This window comes from Microplitis mediator, chromosome 8 (genome assembly GCF_029852145.1).
Source record: "Microplitis mediator isolate UGA2020A chromosome 8, iyMicMedi2.1, whole genome shotgun sequence".
Lineage (NCBI taxonomy): Eukaryota > Metazoa > Arthropoda > Insecta > Hymenoptera > Braconidae > Microplitis > Microplitis mediator.
In genome coordinates, this window is record NC_079976.1 from 21,616,839 (window position 1) to 21,636,947 (window position 20,109).

At 32.9% G+C, this 20,109-nt stretch overlaps 2 protein-coding genes across 3 annotated transcripts in view; both read left to right on the forward strand.

Moving 5' to 3' along the window:
- LOC130672619 (uncharacterized) overlaps window positions 1-20,109 on the forward strand; it is a 169,100-nt gene that overhangs the window by 119,158 nt on the left and 29,833 nt on the right. The gene's annotated exons all lie outside the window — the stretch shown is intronic.
- On the forward strand, window positions 30-19,740 carry LOC130672620 (transmembrane protein 183-like). 2 transcript variants are annotated; one of them, XM_057477260.1, is made up of 6 exons: window positions 30-441; window positions 3,756-3,857; window positions 3,982-4,120; window positions 17,699-17,900; window positions 17,968-18,135; window positions 18,218-19,729. In XM_057477260.1, exons 1-6 carry the CDS (start codon window positions 372-374, stop codon window positions 18,479-18,481), a joined length of 945 nt encoding a protein of 314 aa, XP_057333243.1. In that variant the 5' UTR covers window positions 30-371; the 3' UTR covers window positions 18,482-19,729. The 2 variants fall into 2 exon arrangements, with proteins under 2 accessions (XP_057333243.1, XP_057333242.1); XM_057477259.1 differs by lacking the exon at window positions 30-441 and adding an exon at window positions 2,966-3,615 and having other exon boundaries at window positions 18,218-19,740.

A 20,109-nucleotide genomic window follows, 5' to 3' on the forward strand; every position in this document is an offset into this window, starting at 1 on the left:
CTTTACTTTTGTGCTGTCAAAAAAGTAATTAAATACACATCTTTTTCTTTTTATCAAAATGATGTCAGTAGATTAAATTTTGAGGAATGCTTTTAAAGTTTTATTTCAAAACCATTAGCGTATCATTTTCTCAACAATAATAAAAACTTTTATAACGAATAATTCAAAAATTCACAAAAAGTTGGTTAGATTCGGTCATTTGTTGTTGTTTGGTTTTCTCACCGTCTCACAAAACTAATATTTAATTAATGTTCTGGTATAATGGAATCATACGATATGTTTATAAGTTAAATCTGCCATTATAATTATATTATCTATGTTTATAATTGTTAAATTTATTAAAAAGATTATAAAAGTATACAAAAATTTATATGATGGCTCGTTCAAATAAAAAGCTTCGTAACAAAGCTAAATTATTGAAAAACATCGACGATTTTAAAGGTTATACATATTTTTTTATATACATATTGTTATTTTTTAAAATTTAAAGGCATTCTCCAACAGAGCCCCCCACTTTTTAAAATATTCAATGACCTTGAACTGTCATAACAATATTAAAATTTTAACGATCCTGAAGATAGCAGACAATTAAAAATTTTTGGATTTTATTTTGAACAATTAAATTTGAACAAAAAAACAAACTAAAAATATGCACATGTAGAAAATTTAAAAGACTCCAAGTGTAATTTTTCTAAATATTTTTTTTTTTCATATTTTATCGTTTTTTAAAAATCCCAAAATTATTAGACGTCGGCTAATTTCAGTATCATAAATTTTATTAATTAATTTAAAAAAAATTGAAGCATTAATTAAAAATAGAACAACGCAGTTACAATTCCGCCGAAATATAGATTTTTTGAAAAATTACAGTTAAAATCAACAACGAGTACAAGGAAATTTATTAAATAAATTTTAGCCTGAAAAATTTAAAAATTCAAATTATAATATTGACAAAGATTTTACTGAAATTTATTTAAATTTTGTTTAACGCCTAATTGATATCAACTGTAAATAATTTTTTTTAAAATCTATGTCTCGGCGAAATTGTAACTGCGTTGCCCTGATTAAAATTATTCATTGAAAAGAATTGAAAATTATTTCAATTCTTTTCACTCCCACGGATGTTTTGGAAAGTATTGAATGGAATTGAAATTTCGATCATTTGAATACTTTCTAATTCTTAAATCTGAATTCAAAAGTATTAAAAAGAATTCAATCTTTCATCATTTCAATATCTTACAATATGGAACTATTTTGGTATTGAGAAGGATTCATAGATTCAAAAATTTCAATTTATTTTAATTCTTTTCAATCCTACAATCGATCCGAATTATGGAACTATTTTGGTATTGAGAAGGATTCGAAAAGATTCAAAAATTTCAACTCATTTGAATTGTTTTCAATCCCATACGTGACTCTGAAATTCGAAACTTTTTTGGTATTGAAAAGTATTCAGAAAGATTAAAAATATCAATTCATTTGAATCTTTTTCAATTCCTCGGAAGTTTAGAAATTCTTATATTATTTTGGGATTGAAAAGTATTAATTTTATGTCCAAATGTAAACCTTTAGATATAGAAAGTATTCGAAAGGATTCAATTCTCATCTTTTTCAATACTTTTCACTGAATGTTTTCAATCAGGGTAATTATCAAAATCTTAATACAGTCATTGCAATTGAAAGTCATTGAATATTTAAAAAAAGTTGGGGGCACTATTTGAGAATGACCTTAATTTAGAAACTTTATCCTTAGAAAATTATAAAATATTGTAAATTGATGAATGTGAATGACAAGTGAGCATTTTTTAAATTTTTAAATAAATAAATAAAATGTAACTAGAATAAAAGTTTCAAAATGCATATGTAGATAATTGAAAACTCTGTACGCGCATTTTTTTAAATTTCATTGCCTTAATTTTATTAGTTATTTATTTAAAATTGATAAATTGTCTCATGTCCTGTCATTGTCTGCTACATTCACACTAATAGTAAATTGATATTTATATCATGATGCTGAAAGTAGTCAACATCTGATGATTTTAGTGTTTTTAATTACCAAGTTAATTGCCATAAGAAAAATTTTTTAAAAATATATTTAATCATACTCTCTTAATTTAAATCAGTGGGATCCCACTGGTTCGCTAGTGAAACCTCTATGGTTTACTAGTAAAACTCACTGATTCGACTAGTTCTCTTGGCGGTCATTTAATTCTACTGATTATTCAGTGATTTTGGGAAGTCTACGGTTTCCGTGGCGCCACCAAATGATCGCGAATTCTTGTAGAACTCGACGAAATAAGACTTTTTTTCAAATAGCTATAACTTCATCAAAAATGGATTAATTCAGACGTTTTTTTTTTTTCAAAATTTTCATCTTCAAAAAAATACAAAAAATTGAAGATATTATAATTTATGAAATATTTCACTTTTTTTGAAAAATCGCATTTTTCTCGAAATCCATTTTTCTCAAAAACTAAGCGAGATATCGAAAAAAATTTTTCGTTAAGAAAGTCTTATTTCGTCGAGTTCTACGAGAATTTGCGGTCATTTAGCGGCGCCACGGAAACCGTAGAATTCCCGTGATTTTCACTAATTCAACAATGAGCTGATATAATTTTCATTTTAAACCAACTTATACATATAAGGCATGATTATTTATATAAAATGAATAAACTAAAAATATATTAACGCAAATTTACTTTATTCAACTTCTCCTTGATTAAACAAAACGATTTGTGACGATTAAAAATAATTAAAAATTTAATCATTATTAATCGTCATGGTTTTCCACATTTAATCATCTCTAATCGTGCAGATTAAAAACGATTTTAGAATGATTAAAAATTTAATCGTTTTTAATCCTCTTTAATTATCAATTGACGATTCATGATGTTTTAAAACGATTAAAATAGTTTTAATCGTCACAAATTATTTTGTTTAATCAGGGAGCTATTACATCAACTGGATTAAAAATATTCAAAGTATCGTAGTAGAAGGAAACTGCACTTTGAAACTTTTCCGAAAATTCGCAAATATAACGGCGATTAAATTATAAAAATTTCCAAGACTTGGAGAATAGCTTAAATTAAAAACATAATATAATTTATTTTAAGTAGAAAATACGATAATAGGGTCACAATTTGGCTTGGTATGCATTAATTAATTCAATTGTCACTAACAAACAAACATCAGGTTGACTTGGTATAACCGGAATAACTAATCATAGGTCGCTGTTGATAACGGACACTCGAGGTACTCGAATTTCACACTTAAATTTCGTTTGAATCAGTGAACCCAATAATCACTGGTTTACCAGTGAGCAACTTTGAATCTCACTAATTCACCAGGGACTTTTTTACTCACTGAATGAACCAGTGGATTTCCCACTGATTCAAATTAAGAGAGTACCCTTCATTTCTACTTTTCAAATTAATTCCTATACATGACTTATGCCTCATTATCTTCAATCATTTCAAAAATATATTGCTTCTATAATCTCAATACCCCTTGAAGAACTTTTATTAAACGTAAAAATAAATTCCAATCAGTTAAAAAAAACGTTAGTCTTGTATTTTAATATTGAAAAAAAAATTTCACTCAAGTTATTACGATTACGTAAGTACAACTTAAAAATACTTGATTTGAATGCTCACATTTTTTGCTGATACTATTTTTTTTAATCTTTATTGTTACAATTAAGTATTTATAATTATAAATTTAATCCTTAAATATTTTTTAAAAATAAACTATTACAGTTGTTGCAGATAAGACTACTAAAAAAGAGTGCATTAATTCTTCAGGAATTGTTGACAAATTAGAAAAATGTGATATCGATAAGCAAGTTACGTTAGAAATAGGTAAAGTTTTTGTTGTGATACTCATTAAAAATGTTTCATTTGAAAACATTAGTTTTATTTTTCAACGATTATTTAATTAACTTTAAAATAATTTATTTATTTCTTTTTATTTCATATTTTACAGGTGTTGAATATCCTTTAGATCTATGGTTTCTCTTATCAGAGTATATAAAACCAGAAGATATTGGAAAATTTGCAAGTATATGTAAAAGCTCTAATTATGTAACAAAAACTGGTAAATTTTGGTTCCATCTTTATAAACGGTACATCTACTTTTTATTATTTTCACCCTTACGGAAAAATAATAATGACTATTATTGGAAAACACTAATGAAAAACTAATTGTCTAGTACTTTCACGCACTAATGCTATAGTGTCATTAGTGCGTTTATTGTTCTTGGTATTTTTACTGTCGTAAGTGTATTACACTTGTTGCTCAGTATCAATGAGGTAACCCGATAAAAAAAATCTGAAAACCGCCTGACCCTGCAGGCCAGCCCCAAAACTTTCCATTGTTTTCGAGCTCAGGGAGCTCGGAAACATTATTACTGGTAAATTTTGTTAGGTCGGTAAAACATACCTTCACTGAAAAATTATGATTTTTGTCCGAAAATATCTTTGGATGAAATGAACCGATTTGAACGTTCTTGGTGGCAATCGAAAGGGCTCAACAAGACTAAGAACTGATTACATTTTTAGGCGAATCAGGCAAGTGGTTTATAAATTATACGCAAAAAACCAAAAACAAAAAAAATTTTTAATTTTTATTATTCGTATAACTCGTAAACTACATGACCGATCTACCCCAAAATCGAATCAATTCTTAGTTTTGGTGAGCCCTTTCGATTGCCACCATGTAGGTTCAAATCGGTTCATTCGTTCCAAAGATATCGTCGGACAAAAAAAGTTCACACACACACACACACGCACACACACACACACACACACACACACACACACACACACACACACACACACACACACACACACACACACACACACACACACACACACACACACACACACACACACGAACGTCCTTCCGGGAATAGTCAGAATAGTTTCCTAGGACTTCAAAACGTCGACATCTGATGAAAACTCGATTTTCGAAAATCGGACCGAAACCAATAACTTCCCTTGTTTTGAAAATTTGCAATTTTCGTAGCGGGAAGTTAAAAATTGGATCCAGTCATATATAATTACTATTTGCATTGATTAACTGGTGTTGATTAATTTTTATTCGATGAAAAATTATTTGTCATTACTGGGGCTCGAACCTGAATCCTTGTGCATATCAGTTGAATGCTATACGCCCAAGTAACACGTACTTAAGCAAGTACTTTTATATACGAGTCTTGTACAAGGCCCATAGTTACTGGTGTCTCTTTCTACGTAATGCCTTGCGCAAGATTGAGCAAGGAAATGACTTAAAAATTGTATGATTTGCTAATGGTATTGTATGCAAGAATATTGAAGATATTTCTAACGTGGTGCAGCCAAAAGTTTCTCACGCATTTTTTGCCCAAGAAACTTGCGGCAGATACTTGCACATGGTTTGCTCAAGACGCGTGATACTCTCCATACTATTCCTTCCCTCACCAGTTTTAACTTCAACAGATCTTGAACAAGCCATGCACAAGGCAGTTTCAACATGCTTCTGGCGCCGACTTCCCCCTTAAATCGAATAATAACTTCACCAAAATTCTTGTGTTAGGCTAGCATAAAACTTGCAATTCAAATCTGCCCCAAATATCTGGAGCAAGACCCATAGGTGAATGGTGACTTAAGCTACTACCGACTTGAGAGCAGACTTGTGCAATCCTAAAATAAACTGCAATATGGGACCACTCTGCCAAACCATGGACTCAATAGTTAGGATTATTTTGAACTTTGAAAGTCTACATATTTATCATAGAATTCTCGATAATCTTAATAATGCAAACGATATTAATCGTGATGATTGAGCAATTTATAAATTTTTACTGTATTTATATACCTTGATTAAGAAAAATTAAATCATTTTTCTTAATCAGGATATTGGCAGGGTGCGGAGTATAGGGTGGGGACAATCGAATCTATTGTAGCGCCTGCAGTGGACCAAATACGCGTTAAATCGCACTTGTCTTGTGAATAGTTAAATGAAAGCAGTGTTAAAAAATAAGAACAAGTAGTTGTTGTGTTGTTAATTGCAAAAATACTGACAGAAATAGTAATTGCAAGTTTTATACATTTCCATCCATGATGTTCATCTTTGGCTAAAAATTATTACGGGGAATTTTTTAAATTACAAATTTTTAACACAAAGTATTTTTAATTATTGAGTTTTAAAATTTTAAATTACGAATAATTAAAATCACTTTAATTTCTTTACTTAATGCAAATTAATAATTTTAACTTTGTAACGCTGGGGTACGTTATTCCTGCACTTACTGGTGGAAGGGTGCAGTTAGTGGGTCAAAGTTTGCCCCGCTAGCTCTTTATGAAACTCTGACTTGTGATTTTTAAGTTAGGTATTAATTAACTTACCCGAACTAGCCTTACAATTCTAAACTAATACTAGTACTTAGCCTAAGATTGTGTTCGGAGATGGAAAATGTCCTTGATGTCCTTGGACTGGCGTTGGTTGATCCTCAGAAATCTCCTCCTTGGACCTTTGTACTGATTCCCCAATGTATGGACTGAGAAGACCCTTAATTGTCTAATGTGGACTTAGGGAAAGCACAGGTGAATTCACTCAACACTGGTTTCAGGTATTAGTTTAATTATTTATTGAACTAATAACAAACTAATTGCCACGTCGTACACACACACTGGTTCTCAATACAGTTACTGTACTTAACACGTACAGGGCTCTCTACCAATTTAATCAAATAACCGTCTTCGGTATAGCAACAAATATGAGCTATTACTTATTCCAAACAAATATGATGTAATAAGTACTGGATAATTTATTGAACTAACTATCGCGGACACTAGACGAATTACCAACAAATATGAGTTAAGACTAAATTGATAAATAGTAACGACGATCAGCGAACAGGTCGATTACTACCGTGTGACAACTAAACTCAAAAGACCACTTGCTATGAGCAAAGCTGGACACAAAAAGCTCTGAGCGTCCGTTAACGCGCTCTTTTATAGACAGAACTGCCGCATTTGTCATGTGACAGTTCTGACCCGATGATAAACGGAGGCGTACGATGCCAACATCGTAACACCACCCTCCTTAACTTTAACCCGGGTATTGTCTATGATAAACTGACAATTTACTGGTTAAAGTTAATCGAAAGTATTTTACGCCGACAGTAACTTTTCATCCATCCATACAACATTATTTTCATTCATACTGTGGCAAGAGATACTGGTCTTACAATAACTCTGACGAGTACCTCTTTAATATCAAAATATAATTATATCTTTGATTAATAAACATTTATAAACTTTTTGCAAAATATAAGCACTGTTATACATTTTTTTTATATGATTATTATAAATATTATCACATGTAATCAGTACTGGACTCATCAATGTCCTTTTCTATTCACTACTTTGGCGCGTAGAAACAAAAAATAAATAATAAAGAATACAAACAAAAAACTAAATACAACACTATTGTGCAAATACTGGTATGTTCTTTTTAGAACAACGACAAATAAATAATAAATAATAAATTGGCATGATTTACATGCATTAATAAATCTGAGCAATTACTCTAGTCATAAATAAATATTTCAAATGTACTATGTGATTGACAAAAATAAAAAATAACAAATCAAAAAAAATAATAAACTAAAAACCGGTTTATAATATAAATACTATTGTCGTTGTATAATACTGGTTTCTTGAGCAATCTTGATAACACTGTCACTTATCACATGTACTTCAGGTCAGGTTCGGGGAATGTCTTTAATTACGGTGGCAAGATTTGGAATGCCCCTCTTGCTGCTCGTGACATCTGGACTCTAGTTCTGCATGTCTGGCACGCGTCGTTCATGAACGGATCTGTAGTTGAGCAATGACGACAGTAGCCTCTCATTTTCCGGTAGCCATCGGTGTTCCAATGCTGATATGGGCACGTATTATTAGTGTGCCCTAGTCGTCGACAATTAGTGCAATAGCACTCACCTCTGAGTTCATTCTGGCACTGATCATGAGTGTGCCCTTTTTCTTTGCATTTGAGGCAACCTGGTTCTGGTACAGGAGCCAGTCTTGTTTCAATTGTCTGAGTCGCGATGGTTCTGGTGGACTTCGGCGTCATTGACTCAGTAATTTTCTTTACTATTTCTCGCCATTCAGCCTGCGAGAGCATATGACTTAAATTAGAGTCAACCATCTTGAGATCTCTTCCAATCATCATCTGGCATTTTACCGTCATTGATGGAATTGGGAGCTCTGGTGTCTGCACTGGTGTTGTAACTGGTTTTTCAGGCATAGCTAGCACTGAATTCTTCTCATGATAAACTAATACATTTGACAAGCGTCTGTGAAAGCCTGCCGCCAATGTAACTTCAGTTGTTACCGGGATCTCAAAGTTGAGATACGCTGCTGGTGTGGCGAATACGGGGTTAGCCCAGTATGAATTACGATCGCCGATTCTTCCATGGAATCTACAGGTCCGCAGTAGTTGTTGATCTGCTTTCTTGTCTGTTGAGGTTTCTTTGCTGTACAAGAATCTCCCAAGTTCTGCCATCCTGTGAAAGAACTATCATTAGACTGTGCAACGTACTAGTATTAGCTTATTCTAAAAGTTACAATTTTATTTCAATAATACCTAACCGACTCATTGTTCGACTTTAGGTACTCTACAGTTTGATCTGCGCGGTATTTTCAGATCATTAATACTAAATTTACCAATAATATCATTATCTTTATCACAGACGTTTACTAAACTGTTTGAATAAAAACTGTGTACATACAATGGCCCTTTGCGAGGAGGCGCAAGCTTACCTGCGAATCCATCAACCTTTTTACTCAATTGTTTATTCTTAATAAATACCTCAGCACCAATAACAATGTCAATGTTAGGATCTGGTACCTTCTCGTCTTGTCTGTTTTGAGCTTTGATCATAAATGACTCGATGTAATGTCTGAGCTCATCGATTAAAGATAATACCGTGTTTCTATGGTCTGGTTTATTTAATTCTGTCAAAACTTTTCCCCCGCGGTGAAGGTCTAAATACCGAGGATCACGGCCGAAGTTCAAGTAAGCTGGGCTTACTGTCAGCGAGCTGTGAACAGAAGTATTATAAGCATAAACAAGTTCTGGGAGATTTTGGTCCCATCTAGAATGTTTATCTGTAAGAAAAGTTCGAATTAAAGATTTTAAATTTCTGTTTATTCGTTCCACAGGGTTAGACTGTGGATGATATGCCGGTGTTAATTCGTGTACTATATTATTAGTCTGTAAATATTCAGAAACAACTTTATTAACAAACTCAGTTCCGTTGTCAGTTACAACTACTCGCGGGTAGCCCCAACGATTAAACACTGAGCGTAAAAAGAATATGATTTTACTACCGGTTGGTTCTGATATTGGCTGGACTTCCAGATACCTTGAGTACATATCGCATAACACAATCAAATGTGTCTTTTGATTCTGCGACTTGGGCAGTGGTCCCACTGTATCAACTGATACACTTTCCCATAGCTCGGTGATTGGTCTGTGCCCTGGTATCACCTGTGGTGGATTAGTATCTGGTTTTTGTAATTTACAAATAGTACACTGGCTTACGTATTTGGTTACGTCAAGGTACATATTAGGCCAATAGTAATGACTGGCCACGTGGTGATACGTCTTGGTTATTCCGCCATGTCCGGATACTGTTTCGTCATGCGCTTTGCTGATAACTGACTTGCGCTGATCTGGTTTGACAACTAATTTCCAATGCTCCGGCGCATCGTCGAATAACTGCGTGGGATGCCGCGGTCGATAATAATATAGGTCATTATCGAGGAATTTCCATTGAGGAAAGCGTGTTGGAGTAGCCTTGACCTCGTTAACTTTTCTGTCGTACCACTGTTGTACTATGTCTTTTACTCGATTGCCCCTCTCAGCCTCAGGTTCAATACCCTCGTAAGCTCGGGAGAGAGCGTCAGCCGCTTCGTTGCTAATGCCTGGTCTGTGAACTATTGTTATTGTCCACAGAGAGTATTCTGCTACCCATCTTGCTAATCGTCCTCTCGGGTTCTTGACATTCTGAAGCCATTTCAGACTTGCATGATCGGTGACAACTGTCACTGGGTATTCTTCATAAAAACCTCTCAGTTTTTGATACGACCAAATGACTGCAAGGCACTCCTTTTCTGTCGTGGTGTAATTTCTCTCATGCTTGTTCAAGGATCGACTGATAGCAGTTATGTGATATTCTCGGTCTTGGCCCTTTTGTGTTAATACGGCACCAATACCGGTATCACAGGCATCTGTATAAAGTATGAAAGGTAAATTATAATCTGGTACCGTTAATGCTGGTGCCTCCAAGAGTAACTTCTTCATGTCAATAAAGGCCTGCTGTTGTTCAGGACCCCATACCCATACTGATTTCTCACTGGTAATAGATGTGAGTGGATCTTGGATTTTTGCAACCATCTTCATATGTCGGCGATACCAATTTACCATTCCCAAGAACCGTCTCAGCTGTTTTTTATTTACTGGTTCTGGGTAGTCTCTTATGGCGCTCAGCTTGCTGGGATCTGGATGTAATTCATTACCTTTAATAATGAATCCCAGATATTTCATTTCTGCAACACAGAAACAACATTTTTCTCTTTTAATTAATAGTCCTACCTCTCTGAAGACTTTGAATAAAATCCCCAGGACTTGTAGATGAATTTCAAATGTTGGTGTCGCTACTACCCAATCGTCCATGTATGGATGGATAAAATTTATCCAATGTGCTGGTAGTTCAAGCTGGCGTAATGTTTGCTTCATTGTTTGAATTATCAGATCCATATTACGTTGAAATGTTCCTGGTGCAGTTGACAAACCAAAAGGCATTCTTACAAACTCGAATGACCCCATTCCTTCGACAGCAAACGCCGTGTATTTACGGTGCTCTGGTTTTATCTGAATCTGATAATATGCATTTGTGCAATCAATGACACTTCTATATGCACCTTCTCTGATGACTTCCAATGATGTATCGATGCGTCTCATTGGATAATTGACCATTTTCATTATTTTATTTAGCGGTCGATAGTCGATGCACATTCTCCATGTCTTGATGTCGTCCGCGCTTTGCCCTGGTAGTAATTTCTTTTTCACCATCACCGGCTGGAAGCTCCATTCACTAGTACTTGCCTGAATAATTTTCTGGTCAAGTAGTTGCTCAATAATTTTGTGTAATGCTTCTGTTACCTTCGGTGACCTCCTATATGGCTTTACGCGTATCGGTGTGTAATTATTTAATTCAATTTCATACTCGACTCCTTTCAGAGTACCGAGCTCAGCTTTGTCCATTAATACAAATTCCTGGTCTAGAAATTTAGTTAATTTATCTTGTTCGTCTACGTTCAAGTGAATTGATCTGATTGTGTTACCTGGTTGTACTGGTTCACAAACTTTTGGATGATCATCATGTTTCCATGTCCACGTCATGTTATCGGCACGTAATTGTATCCCGTTATCCATCATGAATCTCATCCCTAGGATGATGTCATCGGGCATCCGGTCGAATACTTCAAACCATGCGTGTACCTCGGTTTCTTCAATCTCGAACGTAACAAATATTCTCCGAAGACTTTGTATTGCTGAATTATCTGCTAAAATAAATGAATTTTTAGCAGTATTGAATGTTATTTTTATTATATTATCCTGGATTTTACTGGCAATATCCTGTGTCATGAAATTTCTACCGGCACCTGAGTCGAACAATGCTGTACATTTTATTTTATTTATTTTTACTAAGCACGTGAAATGTTTACTTACGCTTAGTTGTACGCTTTGCTTCACGTTTGCTCCCTCAGATACTGTAATGAGTTGTTTAATCGCTGGTTTAGGTACTGCAGGTGTTTTGTCCTTTGTAGGAGACGGCACGTAGTAGTCTGCGCCGCAGCATTTAGCTATACAGTTACCCATCACGACACTATTCTGGACACTACTATTAATTTTATAATTATTGTTTATATCAGACCTGTTTTTATTTACTTCACCGTTGTCACTTTGATCTGATTCGGCCGTTGACTGTCGGTCGTCTGATACTCCATCACTTTCTGTTTCCATGGGGTGGTGAGATGGGTGGCCTCCCCCCTCTTGCTCCGAAGCGCAGTCTGCTAACGTTGTCGCGAGTACGGGACACTGCGTATATCGCACTCGCTCAGTTAGTTTTTTCTACAGCTACACTGTTTAGCTGTTGCTCCCACGGTGAAACATCGCACACAAACGTCGACTCTATCCTCATCGCAATCCCTGGTTTTGTGTCCGCCTTTCATTCCACAATTCAAGCACGTGTAGGTGCCTCCTACAGATTTACTCGTGCCTCTTGAAGTGTTGGACCCAGATCTATTGCTGCGATCTCGTGATCTTGATCTCTCTCTGTCATTGTGCTGGTTTTTCCTGTTAAAGATGACATTAATTTTTTTATCGTCATCTTTATTGTGATTTATCGATTTAATTTTATTTACAGCAGTTCTCCTGCTTTTTCTTTTTACTCTGCATATAGTTGTTTCTTCTTCTTCAGAACTTGACTCCGTAGATTCATTCACTGAATCTCTTGTTGTTTGTAGCCTACGTACTGGTATTTTTCTGGCTTCTTTCACTCTCCGGATGTCCGCTACTCTGCTTTCTGCGATTGATATTAATTCAGCAAATTGTTTATACGTCGTTGCCTTTTGCATAGAATTCAATTCTCTCTGAATTTCTATGGTCAGCTTTGGTTTTATTATTTCCAGTTGTTTTGCTGTTGTCATTGGATCTTCTAGCTCAGCGAATTTGCTTCTCATGTGTCTCACAAATTCCTGTGTATTTTCATTTTTCCTTTGGTATATGCTGAATATTTCCTGAAGTACTTCCGTGTCTAGAGTTGTTTTACAAAATGCCACATTAAATGATTTTTTGACATCTTCCCAGTTTGTCCATGTGTTAACGTTCTGTTTAAACCATTCTTTCTCACTGGCTATTGCTATTTTTAATAAGTCAATTCTTTCTTCGAACTCCATTTCTTGTTCGATGCAGGTCTCAGTAAATGCTTGTAACCATTGTTTAGGCTGTGAATCTGCTGTATATTTCAAGTTGTTACTTCTAATCAATATTTCCATTGATTTTATTTTGTCTGCACGTTTCTTCATGTTGTCTTCACGCGTGTTATACGTAGTATTCATTGTATTGAATCCCTGGTGACCTTGATATTGGGTTCTCTGGTCTGGTATGTGTGTATACTGTACATTTGGTCCGTTGTGCGCATACATTTGAGGTTGCGTGTACTGCACTGAATATTTGTTGTAATTATTCATGGGCACGTTTCTCTTATCACGTGATCCCATCTCTTGTTGCGTTTTCTGGTATATTTGGGTTGAATTTTGAATTCCCTCCAGATCTTCGGTGTTGTCCCATAGCTGTACATCCTTCACTATATAATTTATTATGGAATTTTCCCAATATCCAACATCTCCTTTCTTTATACCTAGTTCTCGTTCTAGTTGTTCTACGTGCTTGCGGCTGGTAATTTTTGGCATAGATTCAATTATTTCTATACGAGCTGTCAGGTTTTTTTCTGTTTTTACTTTTTGTTTTGTCCAGTTGATCATGTCAGCCATCATCTTGCACCAGATTGCATTGTGTACTTGCAATTCTTCTACTTGTTTTATATTTGACATGAATATGTTCCTTTTGATTTTATCTAGACTCCATATTCTCTCCTCTTTTGTTAGAGTTGTTACGTTTAGATCTTGTTGTGCTGTTCCTGGTACTGCGTGGATTATAACTTCCTCGCTGTCTACTTCTTCGTCATCTTCAGGCGATTTGTTGAAGTTGTACTGGTCTGCTGACATCCATTCACCATGTTTTTTAAATAACAAAGGTTTTGTTAATCTTCTGTCTTCTCTAATTACTGGTATCTTTTTTTGTTTGTTTACTTCTTGTGATTCTGACATCTGTTCTATTTGATCAAAGTTGTCCGTCCTATTTGGTATTTGATTCTGGTTGTCAAGCTGTGCTGTCGTGTTTAGATGCTGTTGAATCGTTTCTTTCACCTCCTTTTTTATTTCGGCCATCGATTGGTTCACCATCGATCGCATTTCTGCTTGAAGTTCTTTTGTATATTTCCTTGTCTTAACCATTTTGCAAAAATAAACAGAAATTTAAATTCCGACTCGAAATAAAAAATAAAACGAAAAAAAATGAACACGAAAATTAGTTGATTAATAAATAAAGTGTTTGCAACGTATTCCCGTTGCGTGCTGACCAAAATCTCCGTTGATATAAACCTGTTGACTTACAATAATTCTGTATTATTATTCGCGATCACGTATGTGGATTAAAAAATATTTTATATGCAAAAAGTATAAAAATTTTAACTACTGGTACAATATAAATTTTAATTTATATTTTTCTATTTATTTTACTGTTAAATTTTAAATAAAAATACTTAAAATCAATACCTTTTAGTATGCGAACACGTGGATAACCTGGATTTTATATCTCGTAATATATTTTATTTTACGTCTCTGTATACGTTTATTACTCGTATTAGATGTATTTTATTACTTTATAATATATTAAGTTTCTATTGATAACTTTTTTAATAAACTGTCTCTATTTTATTTATTTACTGAAGGATAAAAAAAAGATTTTACTTTGAACTGGTTGTGACTTGTGATGCGTAATAAAATATCTGTCAACAACTTTTTATACGTTACTTTGTCTAATAAATACGGTTATTTATTACCCTGGTAGATGGCGGTAAATCAATGAATTGATCACTAAGTTTCTACTATACCGACAGTAAGGTTGATGAATTCCTAGGCGATCTTCTGAAACAAATAATTTGAATTTAAAAGTTTCCCGCGTTTGCGGATTATCACCTATTTTGTTTTATGTTGATATTCTTATGTTACAATGATAAATTAGTCATAACAATGAGTCAACCTGGCTGTTCGGGTATTTGTCTCGTATTTACTAAGCCGATTATTATTATTATCTTGAATAAATTTCAATTTATTAATTTTTTCGTTTCCGGTTTGTTACAAAGCAAAATTTTAGTCTTATTTACTCTGGTTTATTTCATGAGAGTTTTTGTTTGCTTGACTAAGTTTTCCTTTTATGCTATTACAAACTCTAAATCTTTTATTTTTGTGATTTTGTCACTTAGTTGATTTTATTTACTTAACAGAAGCTACTTCCTGTTTGCTTTACAATTTTAATCTCTACTGAAATTTTATCGTGACAAGATTTTATATCCAGATTTTTCTGGTTTATACTGGTTTTACTAAGTCTTTTTCTTGTTACTACGAGAATTTTTATTCACACAGTCTGTTATTTAGATTTTAATCGTTATTCTCTTGTAACTTAATTTACTGGTTTTATTTGTATAAAGACTTAATTTTTTTTTCTATATCCGGTATATTATTTGTTTCACTTAACAAATATTTTTTTCTCTATTTTATACTTAAATTTAATCTTAAATATTAAGTAAATTATAAAATTAGTTTACAATGTTATACACTACACTGTTCACTTCACTTAACAATATTTTACTTAAATCTATTTCCGGTTTATACTAATTCTTAATTCCAACGGAATTTATATTTTTTCTCTTTGGAAAATTAAACTTGAATTATTTTATAACGGTAATACCGGAAGCGTGATTTTATCACCTTTTTCTTTATTTGTTCCCGGGCGAAAAGAAATTTCTAGAAAAATTTAATCCCGGGTAATTTTTCTTTTGATTCTCTAATTTTTAGAGATAATTTTAAACAAAATTGTAATTTTTACCTAAAAATTAACTAAAAATCTGGTTTTTTTTTTGAACAAAAAAAAATTAAGCAAAAAAAGATAAACTAAAAATGAAAAAAAGATTATATTTTTAGAGCGAAAAATATAGAAAAACTGGTAGTGTGCGTTTTCTTCCTGATAAAACGCCTAAAAAGTCAAGGCCTTAGGAATTTTCGGGAACAATTTCTCGAATTGAACCTGCTTGATACTCGACAATTCTTTGTCCGGTGTTCTTATTTTTATTTCGTGGACTCTACTCGAAAATTACTGATTTTATGTCCAAAAATTATAACTATACAGTGATTAATTGAATTTATATAATTAAAATGATGTGAGTTACAGATTTGATCAATTAACTTGACTCGAAGAAATTTAACAAATCCGTTGCGCTTTATTGCGTTATACAATAAAATATAGGCTTAATTAACTATTACATTAATTAAAACCCGTTGGGCGCCAGTTGTAACGCTGGGGTACGTTATTCCTGCACTTACTGGTGGAAGGGTGCAGTTAGTGGGTCAAAGTTTGCCCCGCTAGCTCTTTATGAAACTCTGACTTGTGATTTTTAAGTTAGGTATTAATTAACTTACCCGAACTAGCCTTACAATTCTAAACTAATACTAGTACTTAGCCTAAGATTGTGTTCGGAGATGGAAAATGTCCTTGATGTCCTTGGACTGGCGTTGGTTGATCCTCAGAAATCTCCTCCTTGGACCTTTGTACTGATTCCCCAATGTATGGACTGAGAAGACCCTTAATTGTCTAATGTGGACTTAGGGAAAGCACAGGTGAATTCACTCAACACTGGTTTCAGGTATTAGTTTAATTATTTATTGAACTAATAACAAACTAATTGCCACGTCGTACACACACACTGGTTCTCAATACAGTTACTGTACTTAACACGTACAGGGCTCTCTACCAATTTAATCAAATAACCGTCTTCGGTATAGCAACAAATATGAGCTATTACTTATTCCAAACAAATATGATGTAATAAGTACTGGATAATTTATTGAACTAACTATCGCGGACACTAGACGAATTACCAACAAATATGAGTTAAGACTAAATTGATAAATAGTAACGACGATCAGCGAACAGGTCGATTACTACCGTGTGACAACTAAACTCAAAAGACCACTTGCTATGAGCAAAGCTGGACACAAAAAGCTCTGAGCGTCCGTTAACGCGCTCTTTTATAGACAGAACTGCCGCATTTGTCATGTGACAGTTCTGACCCGATGATAAACGGAGGCGTACGATGCCAACATCGTAACAACTTTGAAAAAATTATAATTATAATTATTTTAACTCATTTGTTATTATGACTATTATTGTTGTTATTATTATTATTACAAGCTAACCTTATGTCGTTCAAAATAATATTTATTTTGTATTTATTAAAATTTTTTATACTTATTTTTTTCAGTACAATCTACTCTATATTTTTCCACTTTTCAAATGTGGTATCACACATATATTTCGCAATCTTTATAAATTTTAATTATTTGTTTATAAAAACTTTCCGTATTCTCTCTGTGCTTTTTGAGGATGATTTAATGCGGTCGACAGATGTCGTTTTCGTCGCGCACTCTGCCAATAGAGAATGAATAGAAAATTTTAAGGTTGAAGTATTTTTTCATTTGAAATATGATCAATATTGATATCACTTTTAATAAAAATGTAGACTCATTAATCGGACTACTTATTAACATTATTCAAAAGATGATCAACACTAATCACTTGCAAGTGTTGCGAGATCCACCGATCGGAGTACCAATGATCACTAATAAAAACGCTTATTAACACTAATTAATGAATCTTTAATAGTGTTCATAATTTTTTTTTCGTAAGGGCATGCAATTTTTATTTTTTATAAACTTGAAAATTATTTTTATTTTATTTCACTTAGTTATTACAAGCCGCTACCACATTTACCCGAAAGATTACGACCTGAATGCATGGTACTGTTACGTGGTCTTAGAGCTTGTGTAATCAGAACATTACATTTAACATATTTTTCATCTTTAGATAGGGTAAAGAAAAACCCATATTTAGAACAAGAAGAACCACATTCTTTAGTTAAAAGACGATGCTGTCTTATGTGGCACAAGGTATATTGTCATTATTGTAGTAAAGACAATTAATCGAATATATTTTGATATTAAGTTTTTTTTTTAGAAAGGGGAAAGTCATTGGTACTTTTTTTTCAAGCTCAAAAAAATTTTAGATAGTCATAATAATGCAAAAAAAGAAAATGTCAGTATCAATATTAATGAAGAATTTAATGTAAATAGTATGCTAGAAGAAGTTTCAATGAATACAGAGAATAATTGCCGTGTACTACGAGTAAGTTTTTCAAAGAAAATCTAAAAAATTAAAAATAAAATAAACCATTAAGAATCTTATTTATTAATTCTTTATCTATAAGGTGACCTGTATAAATTATGGGATGATACCGTTAGTAAATGGACTTATTCTTCAATCTGTTAAAATGGATTTATCACCAGGTTTTAAACATCATCGACTTCATTTAAATTTCTCTAGCAATTGTAGCTCCAAAATACCGACTCATGTAGTTATACTTAGTGGAGTTGTTGATTGCAAAGTTTTAGATTGGTGGCACCCATGTTATCCACATCACGATCGAGCAATAGATGTTTCATTGCCATCTGTTGAGTTTTGGGATTTTTAAAAGTTTATTTTAAGTTATTCATTTCTTAATAGAACCAATTACTTACTAAACTTTCAGTTCAGTTATTTCTGTTTAGCATCTTACTATCGCTAGCAGATCCGAACCGCGGTAAATTACCGTATTTTACTGCAGATGTGCCGCATTTTAGGTAATTTGCGGTGAAGATACGGCAGCATATGGTATAATACCGCAATTTACGTGAATACACCGCAATTTGTGGCATTTTTACCGTAACATAGTAAAATACTTCACTTCACGGTAAAATGCCGTAAAATACTGCACTTTTACCGCAAGGTTGCCACAATTTTACGGTAAATTTACCGTGATTTTACCGTAAAATGCCATAACGTCGCCGATTACCGTAACTTACTGCAAAATACCGTATTTTACCGCAATTTTTCGAATGCCGTAAATTACGGTAATTTACTGTAATTCGGATCCGCCAGGGATGTGAAACCTATACATTGTATTGTTTACTACGCGATGCTATCAAAATATGATCCTGAAGTTAACAGACAATTAAAAATTTTCGGATTTTTTTTTTTACAAATCAATTACAAAAACAAAAATTTTTAAATATGTACATGTAGAAAATTAAAAAAATTATCAGTACAATTTATTGAATCATTTTTCCTTTTATAATTTATCGTTTTGAAAAAATTCAAAAAATTATTAGACTTCGGCTAACTTTCGTATCATATTGCAATGAGTTGACTTAAATATAGTAATGAATTTTAATATATAGATGGTAGACAGCAGTGGGATCGCACTTATTTTGACTCTCAAAATTATTTCTTTAAGGTTTTTTCTACAGATTTTTTTTTATTTCAATGACTTATTTAGCTTCAATCGATAAAAAATCTAAACTTTGTGAAATCGTATTTCTAGTATTTTTTGAGGATTCGCAGAGAAGTAAAAAAGTTGGAAATTAATTGCAGTGCTCATACGTCACTGAGTCCTTCCTGACATTTTCAGTATTTTTTATTATTCGATCCTCTAATCAATTAGTCAGTTGAGCGGGTTGCAAAAAAGTTATAAAAAAAAATTCTTACCTGCGAAAATAAATGAAAGTCTGTATAATCATTTAATTTCTTATAAAATTATTAGAAATATTAAACTTTGTTAATTATGTAACTGATTAGTTAATTTATAAATTATATTATTTATCTGCAATTATAAAGTAATGAAAGAAATTTTTTTTACTTTGAAAATGTATTTTATAAATTTAAATGAGGATGGAATATTCTAAATCCCACTTATTCTATATTTCTTATATTCCCTCCTTTCAAACGTTGCCCCTCCCTTATTAAGGGGGGGGGGGGTAGGGCTTTAAAGGCGAAAAAAAAGCATATTTTTGTGATTTTTTCCCGGCGAGATGAGTAATATAATTTCATTAAGCTTAATCACATATTATTGTACAACTTTTAAAGAATATCAAAAAAAATTTTCAACGAAAAATATTGATTAATAAACCGGTGACGTTGAATCTCTGGAGGCGCCTCGAAAAAAAGCCGTTTTGCGGTGAACATCATAACTCGTTACCGGATCATCGGAAAAGAAAAAATTGATATGCATTTTAAAGTTGATGTATTTCTCGAGGTAATGACGAAGAGTTTTTTTTTTTCGAT